This window comes from Mastigoproctus giganteus, chromosome 13, assembly GCF_048544385.1.
Source record: "Mastigoproctus giganteus isolate SK-2022 chromosome 13, ASM4854438v1, whole genome shotgun sequence".
NCBI lineage: Eukaryota > Metazoa > Arthropoda > Arachnida > Uropygi > Thelyphonidae > Mastigoproctus > Mastigoproctus giganteus.
In genome coordinates, this window is record NC_143587.1 from 77378233 (window position 1) to 77398942 (window position 20710).

Below are 20710 nucleotides of genomic sequence, written 5' to 3' on the forward strand. Positions count from 1 at the left end.
GCTTCATTTTCTGCCTACATCAAAGCTCGCAACAATTGTAAAACAGTTATTAATCAGTCCAAACTAGAGTTTGAACAGCCTAAGGATAGAAAACTTGCTTCTTGCCCTAATGGTACCCGAGCATTCTTGTCTCTTGCCAAAGCTGTTGGCCACAACTTTTGCCTATCTCTGCTCCCACCTTTGTCCAAACCAGATGGTTCTGTTGTCACTTCAGCCAAGGATAAAGCTGACCTACTAGCATCCCATTTTTCTTCCAACTCATGTATTAATCATCTTGGTAAAACACCTCCCTCCATTCCCAAAATGCTCTATTCAGTGCCTCCTGTGATCTTCCGTCAAAAGGATGTCAGAAAGATTTTGTTAATCCTGATGCTAAGAAAGCTCCAGGTCCCGATGGTATTTCTCTACCTGCTCTCAAAATCTGTGCTCCTGAACTTACTTCTATTCTTTGCTGCTCTTTTTCTCTTTCTTATTCCAAAGGTGTTTTTCGTTCTGCTTGGAAATTTGCTCATATCCAGCCAGTTCCTAAAAAGGGTGACAAATCCCTCCCATCTAATTATCGTCCCATTGCAATTACTTCTACTCTTTCTAAAGTAATGGAGAAATCCATTAACTGCCAACTCTAAACTACCTAGAAACCTTCTGTCTGATCAACGATCGCCAGTATGGATTCCGTCAGTGTCGATCCACTGGTGATATTCTGGCTTATGTTACCCATTTATGGACTAATTCAATGGATAAGTTCTGTGAAACACAAGTAGTTGCTCTTGATATCTCAAAGGCTTTCGATCGTGTTTGGCATAAAAGTCTTCTAAACAAACTTTCATCTTAAGATTTGCCATCTGTTTTTTGTAATTGGTTATCCAGTTTTGTCTCTGATCGCTCACTGAGGGTGATGGTGGATGGCTCTCTGTCTGCTAACTTCTCCACTAATGTCGGTTCCCCCCCAGGTTCAGTTCTTTCCCCCACTCTTTTCCTCTTCTTCCATTAATGACCTTCTTCCATTAACTGGAAATCCTATCCATAGTTTTGCCGATGATAGCACATTGCATTCCACTTTCCATTTTGAGAAACCGTGCCCTGCTCAATCAGCTTCAACTTCTTGAAAATCTGCTACCAATTCCTTCAATGCAGATCTTCAGGTAATTCTCCAGTGGGGCAAAGATACCTTAGTTGATTTCAATCCTTCTAAAACTCAGTCTTGTCTTTAAGTTCACACTGAATTCTGATGGGATCCTTCTACTTGTTCAGATTACGAACCTAAGGGAGCATAACTTCAAATTAAGAAAAGACAGATGTAGAATAGATGTGTGGAAATTTGCCTTTAGCCAGCGGGTGGTTAATTGCTGGAACAAACTTCCGTCTGTCGTGGAAGTTGATAGGTTGAATAAATTTAAGGAGGAACTGGGCAGGCATTTGGAGGGAATGGTGTGTTTTTTTTTTTTTGGCTGATGCTGCATTCATACACTTGCTTTCTTGCACCACATGCCACTACTACTACTACTATCTCGCAAAAAGGATTCTTCTGCTCCTATGCTTATCTTTGGTGACACTCCGATTACTAAGCAAAATGATATATCTATTTTGGGAATTTACCCTGACTTCTAATCTCTCTTGGCACAAGCACATTACAAATATTGCTTCCTCTGCAACTAAAAAAACTTGGTTTTCTCTTTTGCTCTTGCTTTTACTTTTCTTCCAAACTGCTGTTAACTCTGTACAAATCGCAAATCCGCTCTACCATGGAATATTGTTCCCACATTTGGGGTGGTGGCCTCAAAACCTCTCTCAAGCTTCTTGATTCCATTCAGAAGACGGCACTTAGGTTAATTAATGATTCATCTCTAACATAGTCTCTCCACTCACTGTCTCAGAGAGTTACTGTTTCTGCTGCATGCCTCTTCTACAGATATTTCCAGGGCACTGTTCTTCTGAATTGGCTTCTATAGTTCCCTCTCTCTCTTTCAAAACAGTCCGAACACGTGCAGCCAACAGCCAACTTCCATTTACTGTCCAACTTCAAACTCACAGAACCAACTTTTCATCTTCCTCGTTTATTCATTCAACTGCCGTTTCCTGGAACAACCTTCCTTCATACGTATTTCCTGAAAATTAGTCTACAGAAGTTCGAGTCCAATGTCAACAAATATCTTCTTTCATCTTCTCAACCTCCAACCCAAGCATGATACTAAGTACTATAGGTTCTAATACCTCTCGTGTTTTGGGGTTTACATAAGAGAGAAAAAGAAAAAAAAAAAAAGGCTTAAGTTCTGCAAATTGAAATGGCTGGAGACTAGGCACCTGCAAGGTGATCTGATTGAGATGTATAAGGCCTTGATTCGGTTGAGCACACTGAATTCTGATGGGATGCTTCTGCTTTCTCAGATTACGAACCCAAGAGCGCATAAATTGAAATTGAGGAAAGACAGTCATATAATAGATGTGTGGAAATTTTCCTTTAGTCAGTGGGCGGTTAATTGCTGTAACAAATTTCCATCTGTCATGGAAGTTGATAGCTTAAATAAATTGAAGGAGGAACTGGACAAACTTTTATAGGGAATGAACGGTTCTGTGAATTTTTTTTTTTTTTTTTTTTTTTTTGGCTGATGCTATATAAGCTCGTGTGCTTGCTTTCTTGCATCACATGCCTCTATTACCACTTCTACTGCTACATAAATCATAAAAATTTCATTTATTTGTATCTAAAATGTAGCTTTAATAACTATTCCGTTGATATAACTTATAACTTATTCCTAATTCGTAGTTGTGTCGTGCTTGTTACAAACTTATCAGGCCATTATTATTTTTTTTTTATTTATGGAAAAAAATTTTTGGTCTTTTTGAATTTGGCACATGGTATACACGAAAAATTTGAAACCGAAGCCCAATTTGCTTTTCTTAATGGATTGCAGTAATTGTATGCAATTGTTGTTATTTTTAAAGAATAACAAAAATATTTCTTCTGCTGAAAATTAAAAACAAAATTACAGTCACAATATATAAACCTGAAACTAATAGTCACTTCCATTTTCTCTGTTAATAGAGACCTATTAACCGAGAAAAATTTTAAACTTACTTTTGCACACATATTGATATGTTTTTGTGAAATAAATAAAGCAAAAATGGATGAATGATAATAATATAATGAAAACAGACAACTGTTTTACATTAATAATAATAATGATTGAGAAAAAAAAGAAAAACATTTTGTACAACAATTAAATGTAAAACAAACAGGCCAATGCACCGATTTCAAAATATCCATGCACACAATCTGTTGTTTACAAGATGCTGAAAATGAAACTAACACATTAAATTAATGGGGAGGAGGCAAAAATGAAGAATTGTATGGTACTTCACAGGTTCTTTGCATTTATAATTCTAATTAAACAATAACTTTTTCACTTCTAAATCATATCATATAAAAGTAAAAATATATTTAGGAAAGTAGAAATAAATTCAGATTTTTAATCATTAATTAATGATTAATGTGCAAAAGATTTTTGAAGGGTACCTGTCAGATCCTATGTGGATTAGCAACAGGTTAAGCATTATATCAGTGGAATAGTTACTGCAGAGGAAAGCATTTAATGCTATGAAGAGACATGCCATCTCATTCCTTTCTTAAAAGTCTAAATTTATGCCGAATGGCATATACCTGTGATGGTATATAATTTAATGAACTGAATATCATGACACTGCATAAATTTTTTTTTCAAAACTGAATCGTTTAAATCACAACACCCAACCATACCTTCATACAAACTAAAGGAGGTCACATAAGTTGTATTATTAATACAATTAATATTGTAGTATTCTTCATTCATTTTATTAATTTGCACTTATAAAGAATGAATTTAATTGTCTAATTTTCATATTAATGAAATACACTGTTTTTCAGGAATTGATTTGGAAAGGATTGGTCAACATGCAGAAGCAATCTTTGGTGGAAAGTAAGAAATGTTTTCTTATAATTGGTACTCACTTTTTATTAGAATTAGCATTAATATTTGCTAAACAGTTTTAAAACTAAGCCATGCTTTTACTATATCAGCTACAAAAAAAAAAAAAAAACACCTCTCTCTAGTCTATTCCTCTTATAACTCGACTTGGAATTTTTCAAAGCTGTCAGCCTCATCTACCTATGGAGACAACTTATTTTAATGATTAACAACTAGCTGGCTAAAGGGAAATAGACTAGTCTGTAACTCTTGTCCCTTAGTTATATACAGCAGGCCCCCGTTATAACACGGTTCACTTTACGCTGATTCGCTATAACGCTGTTCTTACATTATAACCCATATCTGACTATAACGCTGTCAAAACTCACTGTAATGCTATTTTACTAGCATACAGATTGAATTATTGGCAAATCTGTCTTCAGTCCAGTCTGTTTTGAGCCTTTTTTTTTTTTTTTTTGGCAAAAGGAGAAAATAACCACCATGAAATTAACTACAGTAATTATTTTTATAATTTCTACTCTATGTACAAAATTGAAACTTTCAATGTGCTCTTATTTTCTTGGTGTGGATAGTTTCAAGGGAGAAATTCTTTTTTAGTACACACGTTGAAAAAATTTACCATCCAGTGTCATATGTTGTTACGAAGTCTGCATTTTCTGTTCTGACCTGTAATAGAAAGATACTAAAAGTAGATTTACTCCCTATCTCTTCTTTTGTTTTACTGTGGGAACTATAACTTGCAAAATGTTTTTCACACAATCAATCCCATGAGTGCTAAATGCGATGCTGTTTCTTGTACAGTATTCTCTTGTCTTTTGAACTCCTGACCTTGTGCTCATCCGAAGTACATAAAATTTGTTTGTTTTACTGTTTTCAAAATTCCATAAACATTCTCCAGGAGTCACACCATAATTGATTTACAGTACTTTTCCTGCAATAAACAACCATTTGATTTTACTGCACGGTAAAATCGAACTTTTCAGATAAATAAAACATTTGTCACCATCTTCAGCTCACTTGCCAGAGGAATTCTAGATATCATTCAGTGCATACAGTGTTAGACATACAGACAGTTTACTGTATTCGAACATCTTATCACAATCAGTGCAACGCAGTTACATCTGCAGAGAGTTATGGCGGATAAGAATGAAAAAGCAACAATGTCTGGACACGGTGCAAAGATTGGAAAGGTAAGAAAAACATTGAGTTTGAAAATTAAATTAGATGTTTTGAAGAGAATTGATTCTGGTCAAAGACAAGTGGATGTGTGCAATAATTTAGGACTGGCAGATTCGACTGTAAGAACAATCATAAAAAATAAAGAATCAATTTTAGCAACTGGAAAAACAGCTGTTCCCCTGCAGGCAACTAAATTGACCGGGGCTAGGCCGGCTATTATGATTGAAATGGAGAAACTTCTACATAATTTTATTGAAGACAACATTCAACGTAGAATTCCGTTAAGTTCAATTATTATTAAAGAAAAAGCGAAGAGCCTATATGAAGATTTAAAGGAAGCTCACCCCGAAAAAAATGTGGAACCATTTAACGCTAGTAAGGGCTGGTTTGATAGATTTAGAAAGCGCTATAACCTGCACAACGTAGCAATACAGGGAGAAGCTGCAAGTGCAGATCAACAAGGAGCCGAAACTTTCAAAAAAGAATTTGTTAAAATTATTGAAGAGGGATGTTATACTGCTCAACAAGTTTTTAACATAGATGAAACAGGTCTTTTTTGGAAACGAATGCCTAAAAGAAGTTTCATATCGAAAGAAGAAAAAAACATGCCAGGCTCCAAAGCGGCGAAGGATCGGTTAACTTTGTTGTTGGGTGGTAACGCTGCGGGGGATTTTAAATTAAAACTCCCTTTAGTTTACCATTCCGAAAATCCAAGGGCTCTTAAAGGTTTAGCTAAATCAAACCTACCTGTAATCTGGAAGGCTAATAAAAAAGCTTGGGTAACCAGGCCGCTTTTCATTGATTGGTATGCTGATTTCTTCTGTCCTGCAGTGGAAAAATATTGTGCAAAAAATAACATTGGTTATAAAGCTATTCTAATCATGGACAATGCGCCAGGACACCCAAGCAAAGAGAGCTTAGAAGACTTGAACAATCACATAAAAGTTTTTTACATGCCTTCAAACACTACGTCTCTGATCCAACCAATGGACCAGGGAGTAATTGCAACATTTAAAGCGTACTACATAAGGAACACCTTTTCCCAAGCTATTAAAGCCATCAACACTGAAAATATACCAAGCTTAAAGGAGTTTTGGAAATCCTATAACATTAAAACCGCCATCTACAACATTTCAAGTGCCTGGGATGAAGTGACTCAGAAAACTATGAATGGAGTGTGGAGGAAACTTTGGAAAAATTGCATAAAGCATTCCCAGGAACCTGATGATTCCGTTGAAAATGTTAAAACACAAATTGTTGAGCTCGGAAAAGAAGCAGGATTACACAAAATTAACAAAGACATCGTACAAGAGATGATCGACAACGACAGGGATGGCCTCTCTAATGAAGAACTAATGGAAATTATAAAAGAACAAGAGCTTGCTATTGAGGGAGATGATGATCAAGATACTATAGATGAAGAACCGATGAAGTCGCTGACTGCAAAAAGACTTAGTGAAGCTTTTGAACACTTCGAAAAAATGTGTGATTATTTCCGGGAGAACGACCCTGACATGGAACGAAGTGCCAAGGTAATAAGAAATTTGAAGAAAGAAATGAATCCCTACATGATGTTGTACAATGAGAGGAAGAGGGCCAAAACACAACCCAAAATTGACACATTTTTCAGTCCAAAGATACGAAAACTCGAGAGCACAGGGCCATCGAATTAATAAATTCATGATTTTCGTTAGTTAATTACCTCATAATTATATGTGTATATAATGTAGAATATTTTATATGTTCAAAATTTTGAATATTAAATATTTTTAATCGACATTGATGCATATTTTCACTACCATTTATTATTGATTAGAAAATATCCTATGGAATAGACCGCAACTCACAAATACATATGTTACCTTATGGGAATATGGCGCTCGCTTAGCGTGGATTCACTTAGCGCTCTGTTTTCCCGGAATGAACTATCAGTGTTAAGCGGGGGTCACCTGTACTAGACATTAACATGTTTACTGCTACCTATATTTGAGATAGTCATTCAGTGTATTGTACTTTTTTAGAATATAGAGAAATAACAACATAGTGAAATCCTCAGCATTCCAAAAATTTCTAAATAGTGGTTGAAAATTAAGAATCTAGAATTCACAGCTAAAAGCGAACACTTTTGAGCTGAGTGATCTAAATCAGAACAAAATTCATGATTTTATTGAAAGTTCATTCTGTGTACTTAAACTTACTTAACACAAGCAAATAACAAACAGAAATGTATACCAAGCTATTAAACAAAAATGAACCATTGATGCTAATAGCAGAGTTCAATCAGTGTGCTGACAGAATCAGAGTTCATTTCATGCACCTTTACTTTTACATTACTCATATATTGACTGCCTGTTGTATTATGGGCATGTTGGGCTGTGTTGTAATAAATATTAGTGTTGCATCACAGCATTTTGGTTACCTTTTAAACCTGATATAAACATAACAAAGGTTGTTAATACCCTGAAAATTTCACCTTCATTTATTTTACTGTCTCCCTTGTAAATTTCAATTAAATCTTCTCTAAACTATACTGGGTGTCTCAAACATACACTGCATAACTTCAGGAATGAGTTCCTCATAGGTAGACAATAAAAATATTTAAATCAACATAGTTCCGAAAATGCTTGGTTCCCGAGTTATTAACCGGGATGTCTTATCTCCTGCAGGTGATTTCCTTCATCACAAGGTACTGACAGAATCTGGTGGTTTTCCATTCTGACCATGTACTCAAATCAAGAACAAGTGGATATGCATTTTATGTAGGTTTGGTGGACAGCAATGCTCTGGAGGCTTGTCGCTTGTACCCTGAAAGGTTCCCAGAACCAAGATGTCCAGACAGGAAAACGTTTGAAGGTATCTATCGCCTCCTTTGTGAACATGGGCCCTTCACCTCGTGCTGCCGACAGAGGACGACCAAGATCTATGACTCCTGAAGTAGAGGAGGAGATTTTGGATGTTGTGCATGCCACTCCTGGAATCAGCACGCACAGAATAGTAATGCAACTGGCTGTTCAACATTCGACTTTTTGGAGAGTTTTGCAAGAACACCAACTGTATCCTTACCATCTGCAACGGCTACAGGCCTTGTTACCAGCAGATTACCCTGCGCGAGTAATGTTCTGTCAGTGGTTCTTGCAGCAGTGTGGTACAACTCCTGACTTTCCTGCCTTAGTGATATTCACAGATAAAGCACAGTTCACACGAGATTTGGCGCCTCCATAGCCAGGTGGGCAGGAGCAACAGTGCATAGCACATGCTTCTTGATTAAACCGGGGTTCGGGCCCATGACCACCAAATATGGAGGATGCGGAAAGGTCAGGGAATGACCACCGCATATCCCCGGAGCAATATGGCCTTAGTTGCTAATGCTCCTAAAAACCAAATAACAACAACAACAGTTCACATGAGACAGAATCCAAAACTTTCACAATAAGCATGTATGGGCTGAGTAAAACCCACATGCAATTCTTCCATCACATCACCAAAAGTGGTTCAGCCTCAACATCTTGGCGGGTGTTTTTGGGCCTCATGTACTTCCAAATAAACTCACGGGGGAGGTGTACAGAAACTTTCTGGAAAACTACATGCCTGATTTCTTGGATGACATGCCACTGATAATTTGTCAACAAACACACTTCATGCACTATGGCACTCCCGCACATTTCAGCCACCTAGCCCGCAATTACCTGAATCAAAGGATTCCTGGTCGGTGGATAGGTAGAGGTGGACCAACTGCCTGGCCTCTGCGCTCACTGGTTTAAACCCACTAGATTTCTTCTTGTGGAGCCATTTAAAGTCATTTGTGTATGACTTGAAACTCTTAGCAATTGAATTGTGGAAGGTTGTGAAACAATACAAAACATGCCAGGAATTTGGCATCATCTTCATGAGTCCACGAGATGTCGATGTGAGGCCTGTATTCAGGCAGAGGGTGGATATTTTAAACAATTACTATAAGGTGATGTGAACAGTTAAGTGTCATAGACAGACCTTCAAATCTCGGAAACCTAGCATTTCCGGAACTATGTTGATATAAAATATTTTTATTGTCTACATATGAGGAACTCATTCCTGAAATTATGCCGTGTATTTTTGAGACACCCTGTATAGTTACTAAGCTCTGTGGCCCATATGGTATATGAGGCTCCCTCCTCCAATTTCACGAGGCATGTCTTTGGACCTTTTTGGACCAAGATCCTCGAGGCATTTGAGCACTGTTCGGAAATCACCGTTACGTATATCAACGTCCAGGCAGCATTTGATTCCGTATCCGTTCATGCGTTAGTAAGGCTACTAATGCGTGAATGTGAGTATTACCTCATTGGCGGAGATGTGCTCTGGTTCATTCAGACAATGCTTCAGAACAGGACTATTATTGTTTGCAATGCCAATCAGCGCTACACCAGAACTATTACAGCTGGAGCCCCACAAGGTGGGGCCCTCTCTGGTATTTTGTTCTCAGCTGTTTTTTCTGCCTTTCATGACGGGCCGAACCGATATTATCACCTTCGCTGATGATATAAAGCTGTTCACTGCTATCAACCCCGGAGACACTGCTGAATACACAAATGTCTTAATCGTACAGAAAATGCAGAACCTCGAGGCCTTCCTCTCCAGTTTCGGCCTTCATATCAATCCTGAGAAGTAGAAACAGTTGACCTTCTCGCTCAAACGGAACCCAACAATGGTGCAACCCAATATAAGAGGATCTGCAATTTCTGCTGTTCAGCAACACACCGATCCGGGCATTATTTTTGAACAGAAGCTCTCCTTTCTACCACACATAGACCACCTGCAAAAAAAAATTCTGTCGACTCCGGTGAATGCTTAAACAACAACTTATGTACGTCCATTGACCAGGCCATTGGGTGCATGCAGCAGGTATATTAAGACATGTGTCTATCCGGTCATTCTTTATGGAGCAGAAGTCTGGACCTAAACTGCCCCAACACATCTGAGACGGATTTTTGCAGGCTAATTTTGGCTACTGAAGTGGGCCATATGTTATTTCAGCTTCCCCCTGCACCAAGGACCACCCAAATAGCAGCAGCTATAAACATCAGACGTCTTCCTGTCTGATGAGAGAAGACTCGTCTTTGCTGTAAAAATGATGGTTGGCATTATTTCGGACCCAGACTTCTGGGCTAACTGCAGTTGGAGGATCCCAGTCCCAAGCCTTCGGGCCAATCCAGTCCTTTAGGCCACCCCAAACTGGTTAAAGTTATCTGATCGGTTCTTACCCGTGCAAATGCTGAAGTAACTATACTCCTTGGATGGCGACCTCTACAAGTTTGCATTGGATAAAAAATACAGGCAGAACTTACTCCATCCACTTCCTTCTCAGGACCACGTCACAGAACATTAGAAGCTGCTCCCAAGGACCTGTCGATCACTCCCATGGATCCCTCACTACATTGTTCCAACTTTCTGCTCCTGCTTAGATGACTCCAGCACTCTAAAAGGACTGCTCCCTGGAGAATAATTTAACATGATAACATGCCGTTGTGTATATATGTTCATGTGCAAATTTTTCATCTGCTTTCCTACACTTGTATAATTAGTAGTAATTTTTTTTTTTCTCCTATCTCATCCTTATTACATTCTATTAGCCTTTACTATAATATTTTATTAGCCTTTGTAACCTTGTATTAGCCTTTACTGTAAACCCCTGGCTTGTAGCCGTGAAGGGTATTGTGTACAGCACGTGCGTTTTGTATTCAATAAAGAGTTCTTCTTCTTTTCAACTAGTTCTCTTTTTGAAGTGTGGCCTCCATGTCTGGCCATAGTATTTCAAATTTGGTTTTACAGTTTCCTTATTTAGTGGAATTATAACTCTCTATTCCTATATGCAGTTGTTCAGTAAGTCATCAACACAATACCTGGGCCCTTACAACCTGTCTGTGTTGCATGAAGAATTTCATGTCTATATGGAATAATAATTCTTGAGTCCCATTCTTCCTCCAACATTAATTCAGCTACTCCAAGTGTATAAGTTATGAGCAGACATTTTGTGGTCATTTCTGTACTGCATGCTGTCATTGCTATTCATTTACTACCATCCCAATTGGTCTCCCAGGTGCTAAGTGTTAACTTATTAGTGATCATTACTCCTCTTGCTTTAAATAATTTTGAGTTTTTTATGTAAATAGTAATAATAAATACTAAAACTGGAATTAATAAATATTAATACTGAATCTGAATAATAAAAAAGAAGTTAATTAAAAAATAATCAATAACTAAGCTATTTTAGTGGTGGTGTATGCATGGAATTAATATGAAAAATGGAGCAAAACACCATGTGTAAGGTCAAAATATTTTGTTGAGAATAATTGCAGTGTTTTCTGTTCAGACATTTTGTGGTCATTTCTGTACCATTTCAGCAGTGACACTTGATTGCTTTCAGTTATTACAAAGTCCTTTAGCTTTCTGTTAGAGTTTGATAAACTTCTGGAATTCTCTTTCCTGAATAACTCCTCATTTGTGAATGTAGATGCAAAATACTCATTCAGTTTGACAGCTACCTGAGCAGGATCATCAACAGTTGAACCATCAATATCAAGTGGACCAACCTGATTCGCTCCCTTCCGTCTCGAGTTTACATAAGTAAAGAAGTCTCTCCTGTTCTTCCTTAATGCCAGAGATTCTCGTAATCTGTCTTTGCTTTCCTGACCTCCTTTGTGACAATTACAGACTAGCTTATATCTACCAAAGGCGTCTGTGTCTCCTGATAATTTATATGCATTCCATGCACTTTTCTTTTCTTCCATGGTCTCATTAGTTCAACTGACATCCATTTAGGCCTAAACCTTGAACAGTATTTCTTAGTTGGTAACAAAAGCCTAGTAGCTTCCAAGATTAATTCCTTGATTGCTTCCCATTTAGAATTTGCTTTTGGTAACATCATTAGTTGGTCCCACTGTATAGAATTTAAAAACTGTCTGAAACCACTATAGTCATCTTTGCAAAAGTAAAAACCTTTCCCTTTACCCCTGATAGTAATTACATCTTTGAGTAAATCCCACATGAATACACTTTTACACAAGTTAAAAGTATTTGCACAAGTGTATTCCCACACGAATACACAAGTTAAACTAACAGGTCTGTAATTACTTTTATCACTGCCAACTAATGGTTCCTTTATCTGCAGATTCTTAATGTATGAATAATTACTGCTGATAATCAGATCAAGAGTATTACTTCCTCTGGTTGCCTCTCAAACATCCTGCTGTAGAAAACATTCATCGAATAAATCCACAAAAGTCTTACAAATGTGCGAGCAACTCACAAGTTCCAGTCAATAAATAGGAACTTAAAATGTCCTAAGCTTATATAATTCAATCATGTTCTCCCAAGATGTCTGGTTGCTGAGCTTTGAAGTCTGTGCTTTATAAGCCACACTTCATGCAGACATTGATTAGTACCCTTTACCAATCTTCTTTGAACCCTTTAATGAAACTTTGTCTTTCGTTAGGTGTAGCTTCCAGACCTAGACACAATATTCTAAGTGCAATCTCACCATCAGCTTATGTAAAGGAACAGTGACATTCTTTTTATTACTTATGAAAATCCTATGTATCATAGACAAGACACCATATATGCCTTCCTATCTGCTTGTTTACACTGCATGGACAATTTCTTGTCTGTTCTTCAAATAGGCCTCTGGGTTTGGGAATGCTCTGATTCATAATAACTGCAATAATACACCAACTGTATAACTGTAACTTTATGAAAAGAGGAGTAATATAGTATAAGACTGGAACAAATTAAAATGATTTAATTAAGAACAGTTAAGTCTTATTGTTGATAAAAACAACCATAGTTTTCAAAGGTGACTGCCTCCTTTATCAACAGTAAGACTTAACTTGTCATGGTATATCCTTAAATAAATGCAGGAGCACAGCTCATAGCTTGTATTACTGGGAACATGAGCAGTATCCTCCACACGTGCACTGAAACCGGAAATGGCTCGGGTGCATGCCAGGTGGAACTGTTCATCCTGTCCCAGAATTGCGGTTTCATAGAGGGGATGAATATGGATTTCTCTGTCTCTATTAATGGTATTATGCTCAGAAGAGCAAATCCGTAACCTCTTGAGCCATATAAGATTCCAAAATATGTGTGAATGGTTGATCCTATAACAGCATTGCAGGTGAAATTTGGTGGTTCTCCTCCCAAAAATGTTTGGTCACAGCAGATTTCCCATAATCTGCAGCCTTTATTACATTAATATATGTTAGTGAGACATAACATAGCACTTCCTACAATCTGGTCATTCAATCTCTTATATGACCCCACTTGTACCTTCTTTAGGTATAGGATCTTTAACCTTTGACACAGCTGTGTGCCTTGGTTGTTGCACACTGCGTGTCTGACAAGCAAGTAATACTTGAGTGATTCACTCAGTTAAGCCAGGATATTGAGGAAAGGGGGTGTATGTGGTGGCTATGTGTGCAAACGGCTCTCTTCATCTGTTCCACTTCGTCTGTTCATCCCCTCTTTGAAACCATAATTCTGGGATGTGATGAACGGTTCCACCTGGAACGCTGCTGAGCCATTTTCGGTTTCAGTGCACATGTAGAGGATACTGCCCATGCTCTTGTGGTAACGCGTGCTGCGAGCCGTGATCCTGTAGTTATTTAAGGATGGACCATGACACGATAAGTCTTACTGTTGATAAAGGAGGCAGCCGCCTCTGAAAACTATGGTTGTTTTTATCGCTTTTATTCCTTATAGTGTAATTGCTATTCTTTATATTTTATTTTATCATTTTAATTTGATCTGATCTTATGCTATATTATTCCTATTTTCATAAAGTTTCAGTTATATGGTTCGTGTATTATTGTAGCTATTATGAATAACTTCTTGTCTGATCAAATCAGAACCTCAGTCTTTTTTCATTCTGACATCTTAACTCCACTCCAATCCATTTCCCTTGGCTTATAAGTAACTCCTGGATAACTCCATCTCCAGGTGCGAAATCTTACAGTTAAAAGTATTAAACTTTAGTTGCTATTTTGTAACTGAAGTTTCATCAACAAACTTTGACAACTTTCCCTGCACTCCCTCATTGATTTTTAAGAAAGATAAGAAACAGAAGTGGCCCCAATACCGATCCCTGAGCAACTCCACTTGCTACATTGGTCCACCATAAGGAATATCCATTTATGACCCCTCTGTATTCTGTCTCTTAAGTCAGCCCCTTATCTAATAAGGATCTTACTAATGATCCCAGTTTGTTCCAGTTGATATAATAGCCTTTCATGGAGAACTGTATCAAAAACTTATTGAAGTCAAGATAAATAATGTGAAAGTTGTTTCATGCCTTGAATTGTTTTTATCATCATGATAATAATTAACTAAATTGGTCAGGTAACAAGTCTTCCCCTTCACAAAATTTTAAGGATACCATTCCTTTTGAGATTGTCCTTTATTTTATCCTTAACCACATATTGTTTCCCATCATGTCCTTTGTGGAATGGGGAGGAATTAACATTCTCCAGTTTAGGGGTATCATCCCAGAGTGTAATATTAAATGATCTCATTTACTTTCTAATCAGCATAATGCTTTCATTGACTCTTGTAGCATTACTTTCACTCAGCTTCAATAGTTTTCTCCATAGGCTCTTTTCTGAGATTTCTATATTCATTTTAATTTCCATCAGTCTGACTCCTTGTCACTCTTTCCATGTGGTTCTAGTGGAATTTCAACTGTAAAGATCATTATGAAATATAAGCCCAAATCAGTCTCAGAAAGCCCAGCAGAAGACACTTTGATTAAGAAAGGGGCTTATTTGAATCACTCTCCTTTGTTTTTTTTTTTTTTTTTTTGTATTCATCTATGAAAATAATTATTTTTCTATATTTTTAGCTCTCTTGGCAGTGACTTTTCTTATTCAGCTTTTGTTGTCTTTCCCCATCAGTGTTTGATATATATTTGGAATACATGTGAGCTCAAATACAGTGGATTCCGGTTATTTGGGCCACCGGTTAATCGGGGCAGCCGTTTATTTGGGGCAAATCTTAAAAAACAAAAACCAATCGAGAAAATAGCCAGGGTTTACTTCGCTTAATTGGGACAAAATGCCATTTAATCGGGGCAGGAGACCTCAGCACTGGAGATTACCCTACAATTGTCTCCGACCGTACCACGTAGTTCGGTCGGATTTTTGGAGGTCACAACCATAAAACAATAAAAACAATTAGCAGTCACCTGTTTATTGGGCTTTTCTGTTAAGTGCAATCTATCATAAACAGACAGTAAACTCGATCTTATTGAATTTGCGATAATACCGGCAGCTGGAATTCTGTGGGTTATTATGGTAAAATGTGTTTACACTTCCATGGAATCTTCAATCATATGAAAAAAATAATTTTCAGAATCTTCTCTTCATTCCTATTTTTAAAGCTTCCTAATTTGTTACTCCGTTCTCACTTGCGCGTGTTGTGTTACTTGCAATTTGTGTGTGCCCTCTTCTTTGTTATTGATTGCTTATCTTTTTACTGTTTTAAATTTCAGCCCCCACCAACAAACGTCAGTGAACAGAAATGTCAACTAGTTTAGTTAGTATGTACATATTACAGTACGTATTAATTATTCCGATTATCACGTAATTCTTCCAATTTTCACGTATAATTTAATTTTTTAATTGGTAAGATAATAAAGGTAAATTTGTGCTTAATATATCTTTACTTTTATAGCCTGTGGATAATATTCCTCCTATTTTCGCTAATTAGAATCGCTGTTTAATAGAATTAAAATTCAATTCACAAACATGATCATAATGACCGGCGCTTACTGCACATCGTATAGTGAACGGTACTTTACTATTTTGAGTTCGTCGTAACGTGATTTGATTGTACAGTGAACTAATTGTAAAGGGGGGGGGGGGGGTAAATTGTATTTTTAACTATTTACGTGAAACTTCGGATAATTGGGGCAGCCGCTTAATCGGGCCAAAATGCACTAGTCCCGATGTGTCCCAAATAACCGGAATCGACTGTATTTACATATACTTAGTTCCTGTAATTTGCATGGGCTCTGTTGAGTGTTTCCTTGTGAAAATTAACACTTTATATGTAAATCTTTTAAAATATTAATCTGATCTTATTTTGATTGTCCAACATTAGAGCGAAATTATTGTTAAAAATGAAACCAGAATTTTAAAATAATGTGGCAGGAAATTGAGAACAAATCACGAAAAAATAAAATAAGCTTGTTACTTTTTTCTTTTTCTGATGTGGTAATATTCTCTACACTTGATTCAGTTTAATGAGCTTATAAATCAGAATTCCAGAAAATGTATTCAATTTTGGCTTTTGTATGCCAAAATTGCATAACTGATGCTAACAAGTGTGCATGCTTTTTTTTTTCAATTTCAAAGCTATTTGTAAAAACTTAAGCTTCAAAGATTATGCAGAAGTGGAAGCAGACATTGAATGTTTCAGGATATGCATGGATGAAGAGGAACTCATTGCAGATGTAATGGAATCTTCTGAAATTTGTTGGGGTGAAGATGAGGAACCTACTGGGATTGAACAAGATCTTTTAGTGAAAGATGCTCATCAAGGATTTGAACTTGTACGTTGATTTTTTTTCAAGCACAGCCTAATTGTGAAAGTGAAATAACTGCTATCACGCACTTTCATAATTCTCTTTTAAAACACGCTCTACCATTGAAACAGTGTGTTCTGACAGATTATTTTAAAGTATGAAACAATTTTCTTGTTAGGAATATAGCCTATGTAGTGAAATTTACGATCATAATTTTCTTGTTTAATACTGTACTACATATTATAAATAAGATTATATTATATTGTATTAGTAGAAATACATTTAATGTTCAAGCTTTTAGTTGTTTTGATGCTGATTTTAAGAACAGTCTATATAACATCCTTTTGGTATAATGAATTCCCCTACTGGGTCATTATGTAGAGATTCGACTGTATATCCCAATGTGCTTGCAGAATTGTTAATTATGATGTGTGCATGATGGTCAGAAGCAATTTTCCTGTCTGTCATTTTTACATACATCAGCCCACGCCTTTCACACATATTTCAGAGAGTTTTTTATGAGATTTTTATTTTTAAGTTGTCCTCAAAAAATAAAGTAAATGATGATATTCTCTTAACTATTGTCGAATTATTTTGCAGGGATGATTACTCAGAAATTGATCTTGATGGACAAGGAGGACGAGCTTTCTTAAGAGTACTCTTACATTTGACTATGCACGACTATCCTCCGTTGGTCTCTGGTGCCCTTCAGCTGCTTTTTCGACATTTCAGTCAGCGTCAAGAGGTGTTGCAAGCTTTCAAACAGGTATGTTGTTATTTTTTTCCAATTAATATTTAATACATGTAAATTTAAAAAAAATGATTGATTGAAACTTTTTTTTAATAATAGTATTAATCTTTGCATTCCATATTTCTGTCTTGAGGACAGAAGTCACTACACTGACAACTGCAAGGTCTGGAATTATGCTCAATGCTCACTTTGGAGAAAAAATTATTATCATAATGTGGACTAAATTGCTAATATTATTTTAAATTGAATGACATCACCAAAAAGAGGTGAATCTGCCATTACTTTAAAACTCGTAATAGTTGAAGACACCACAACAGCTGTTTCAAGATTTACTGGATCTTATCAGAGGGCAGATTGCCTCTGTTAAGTAGTCTTATGCCAAAGAGTGAATGAAGAATTGCATTTAAATGTGCAGTCAAGTAGTGTGTATAAATGATTCTTAAAATTAAATAAATAATGGCCTTTCAGAGCAAAGTAGTAAAGGTAGCAGAGTTGTATTGGTGGCACTATGGTCCCTCCAGTGATAGCTACTTCGTTACGTTTTTATTTAGATGGTTCACTTCCACATAACACTTATTTGGATTTGATATATTATGCACTGTTCAGCATAAGGTTGCTAATAGAGGCCATCCACTGTCTGATGAGAGACCAGTAAATCTTGAAACATCTCTCATGGAAGTATTCTGAGTTTTAAACAAATAGCAGATTTGTCACTTTTAGTGATGTTATTAAATCTTTCACTCTTTTAGTGAAGTCATTAAATTTTCTAAATTTCTTGCTTACTCGGAACTCGAATAAAATCCAATTTAACATCTATTGTATACCTACAAACACTGGAATGCTTCTACATTATAACAGCTATCACCCATTCACTTACAAAAGATTTTCTTTAATCAATTTCTAAATGCCTATAAATATTCAACAACGGAATCTGCTTTGGGCACAGAAATACAAATATTAACCAGCAGATCCTTTAACAGGGGTTATCCCCTTGCTAAAATAAACCGAGGGTACAAGCTAGAGGTACAAGCTAGAGATAGGTACAAGTTAGGGTACAAGCTAGAGATAGGATACACCCCTAGCTTTTGACACTGTCGCACATGAAGACTGCTGTACAAATTGGAGCAGAATGGTATTAAGGGTAAGTTGCTACAATGGATAAAAGGATGGTTGAGTGGGAGAAAACAGAGGGTGGTAATCAATGGGTGCTGCTCTTCGTGGACTAATGTTATTAGTGGAGTCCCACCGGGTTCAGTGTTGGGTCCACCGCTGTCTTGTATATTTATCAATGATATTAATGAAGGTATATCAGGCTTAGTATTGAAGTTTGCAGATGATACAAAGGGTTGGCAGGGTTGTTAGTGACAGTAATGGCAGTGTGTTACTGCATCAACAGGATCTAGAAAATTTGGGCAGATGGGCTGAGAAGTGGCAACTGAAGTTTAACATTGAAAAATGCAAAGTACTGCATATGGGTAGAAGTAACCCCAAAGAAACATACCAACTGTGTGGTACTACACTTAAGGAGGTAGAAAATGAAAAAGACCTGGGAGTAATTGTGCAGTCAGATATGAAGTTTTCTGAGCAATGCAAATAGGCTGCCAAGGCAGGTCATGGGGTGTTGTCAATGATATACAGGAGTTTTGTTAGAAGGGAAAAGGAGGTGATTGTCTCTCTCTCTCTCTCTCTCTCTCTCTCTCTCTCTCTCTCTCTCTCTCTCTCTCTCTCTCTATAAGGCAATGGTCAGACCACACCTTGAGTACTGTGTGCAGGTCTGGAGGCCTCATTTTAGGAAGGATATAGATTTGCTTGAGCGTGTACAGAGAAGGGCAACAAGATTAGTGAGGAATGAAGGGATCCTCTTACCAGGAGAAGCTTAAGTTCTGCAAATTGCAGCAGCTGGAGACTAGGCACCTGTGAGGTGATCTGATTGAGGTGTATAAGGCCTTGAATGGGTTGAGCATGCTGAATTCTGATGGGATTCTTCCACTTGTTCAGATTACGAACCTAAGGGTGCATAAATTGAAATCGAGGAAGGACAGATGTAGAATTGATGTGCGGAAATTTGCCTTTAGCCAGCGGGTGGTTAATTGCTGGAACAAACTTCCATCTGTCGTTGTGGAAGTTGATAGGTTAAATAAATTTAAAGAGAAACTGGACAAATATTTAGGGGGGATTGTTTTTTTTTTTGGCTGATGCTGCATGAGCTCATGCACATGCCACTACTACTACAAAATACTACGCCAACTAACAATTGTAATATCAAAAAATACTTTATTTCTGTTGAACATATGTTCAACAGAAATAAAATAAACTGTTCAACATATGTTCCCATATGTTGAACAGTGGCACAATCAGCTTAATAGATTCTTTAAAGATACTGAATTTAAAATTGTGGCCAGGCCAATACGGAAATTGCACACTATACTAAAAAATCACTCAGTCCTTTCCTCATTTGCGACACAAATAAATGACTTGGCATACAACATTTTTTTGCGGCGATTGCGACTCATTGTATCAGGGTTCTATGCAGTTTCCTCTCAATTTTCATGTTAATCAACACGCAGCCTCAGTTCGTGCTTCTAGTTCAGCAGCGTCAGAATTAGCCTTTCATGCCGTTAACGAAAAACATACTTTTTTTATTTAATGAGGCCAAAATACTTAGTGTCCAACGTAATTATGCCAGACTATTAATTGCAGAAGCCATCGAAATTAAATTACATGAGAATTTTGTTAATGTTTGTGGCCATATCTAATCTCTGATTCATGGGCTTTTACGTGCATGTGTGAAGACAAATAATCCCTATTTAAGTTTCATGCTCACCTCTATTCGGTAATTTTTGTTCCTGTGATCATCACATACGGTTGAAAAGTGTTGTTAGCTTCAGGAAGGAAAATAAATTGTTTTGCAATTTCTTTTAATTATTTTATTTAATTTTTAATTGCGTTAAATTGATTTTTAATTATTTTTTACTGTAATGTAAGATTTTCAATTTTTTCGTTTTAATTGCTGAAGAGTATCATACAGAAGTGTTCTACGTATTATTTTGAGGTAAACTTCTCTTATTATTTTACAAATATTGATACCAATATAGACCGTATTGAGCATTACAGCTCTGGTTCATATTATCATTAATAAATATAGAAAACAATGATTGGCTCAGAATCAAACCCTGGTGGGGGGAGAGTTCCGCTAATAACATTAGTCTACGAAGAGCAGTGTCCATTGATAACCACTATCTGTCTTCTCCCACTCAATCTCTTTAT

General features: G+C 36.8%; 1 protein-coding gene across 1 annotated transcript in view; it reads left to right on the forward strand.

Moving 5' to 3' along the window:
- Itpr (Inositol 1,4,5,-trisphosphate receptor) overlaps window positions 1–20710 on the forward strand; it is a 1293714-nt gene that overhangs the window by 494832 nt on the left and 778172 nt on the right. The window contains exons 24-25 of the mRNA XM_090387283.1: window positions 3902–3953; window positions 17293–17458. Coding sequence (XP_090243409.1) covers window positions 3902–3953; window positions 17293–17458 — 218 coding nt within the window. The remainder of the gene's footprint in view (window positions 1–3901; window positions 3954–17292; window positions 17459–20710) is intronic.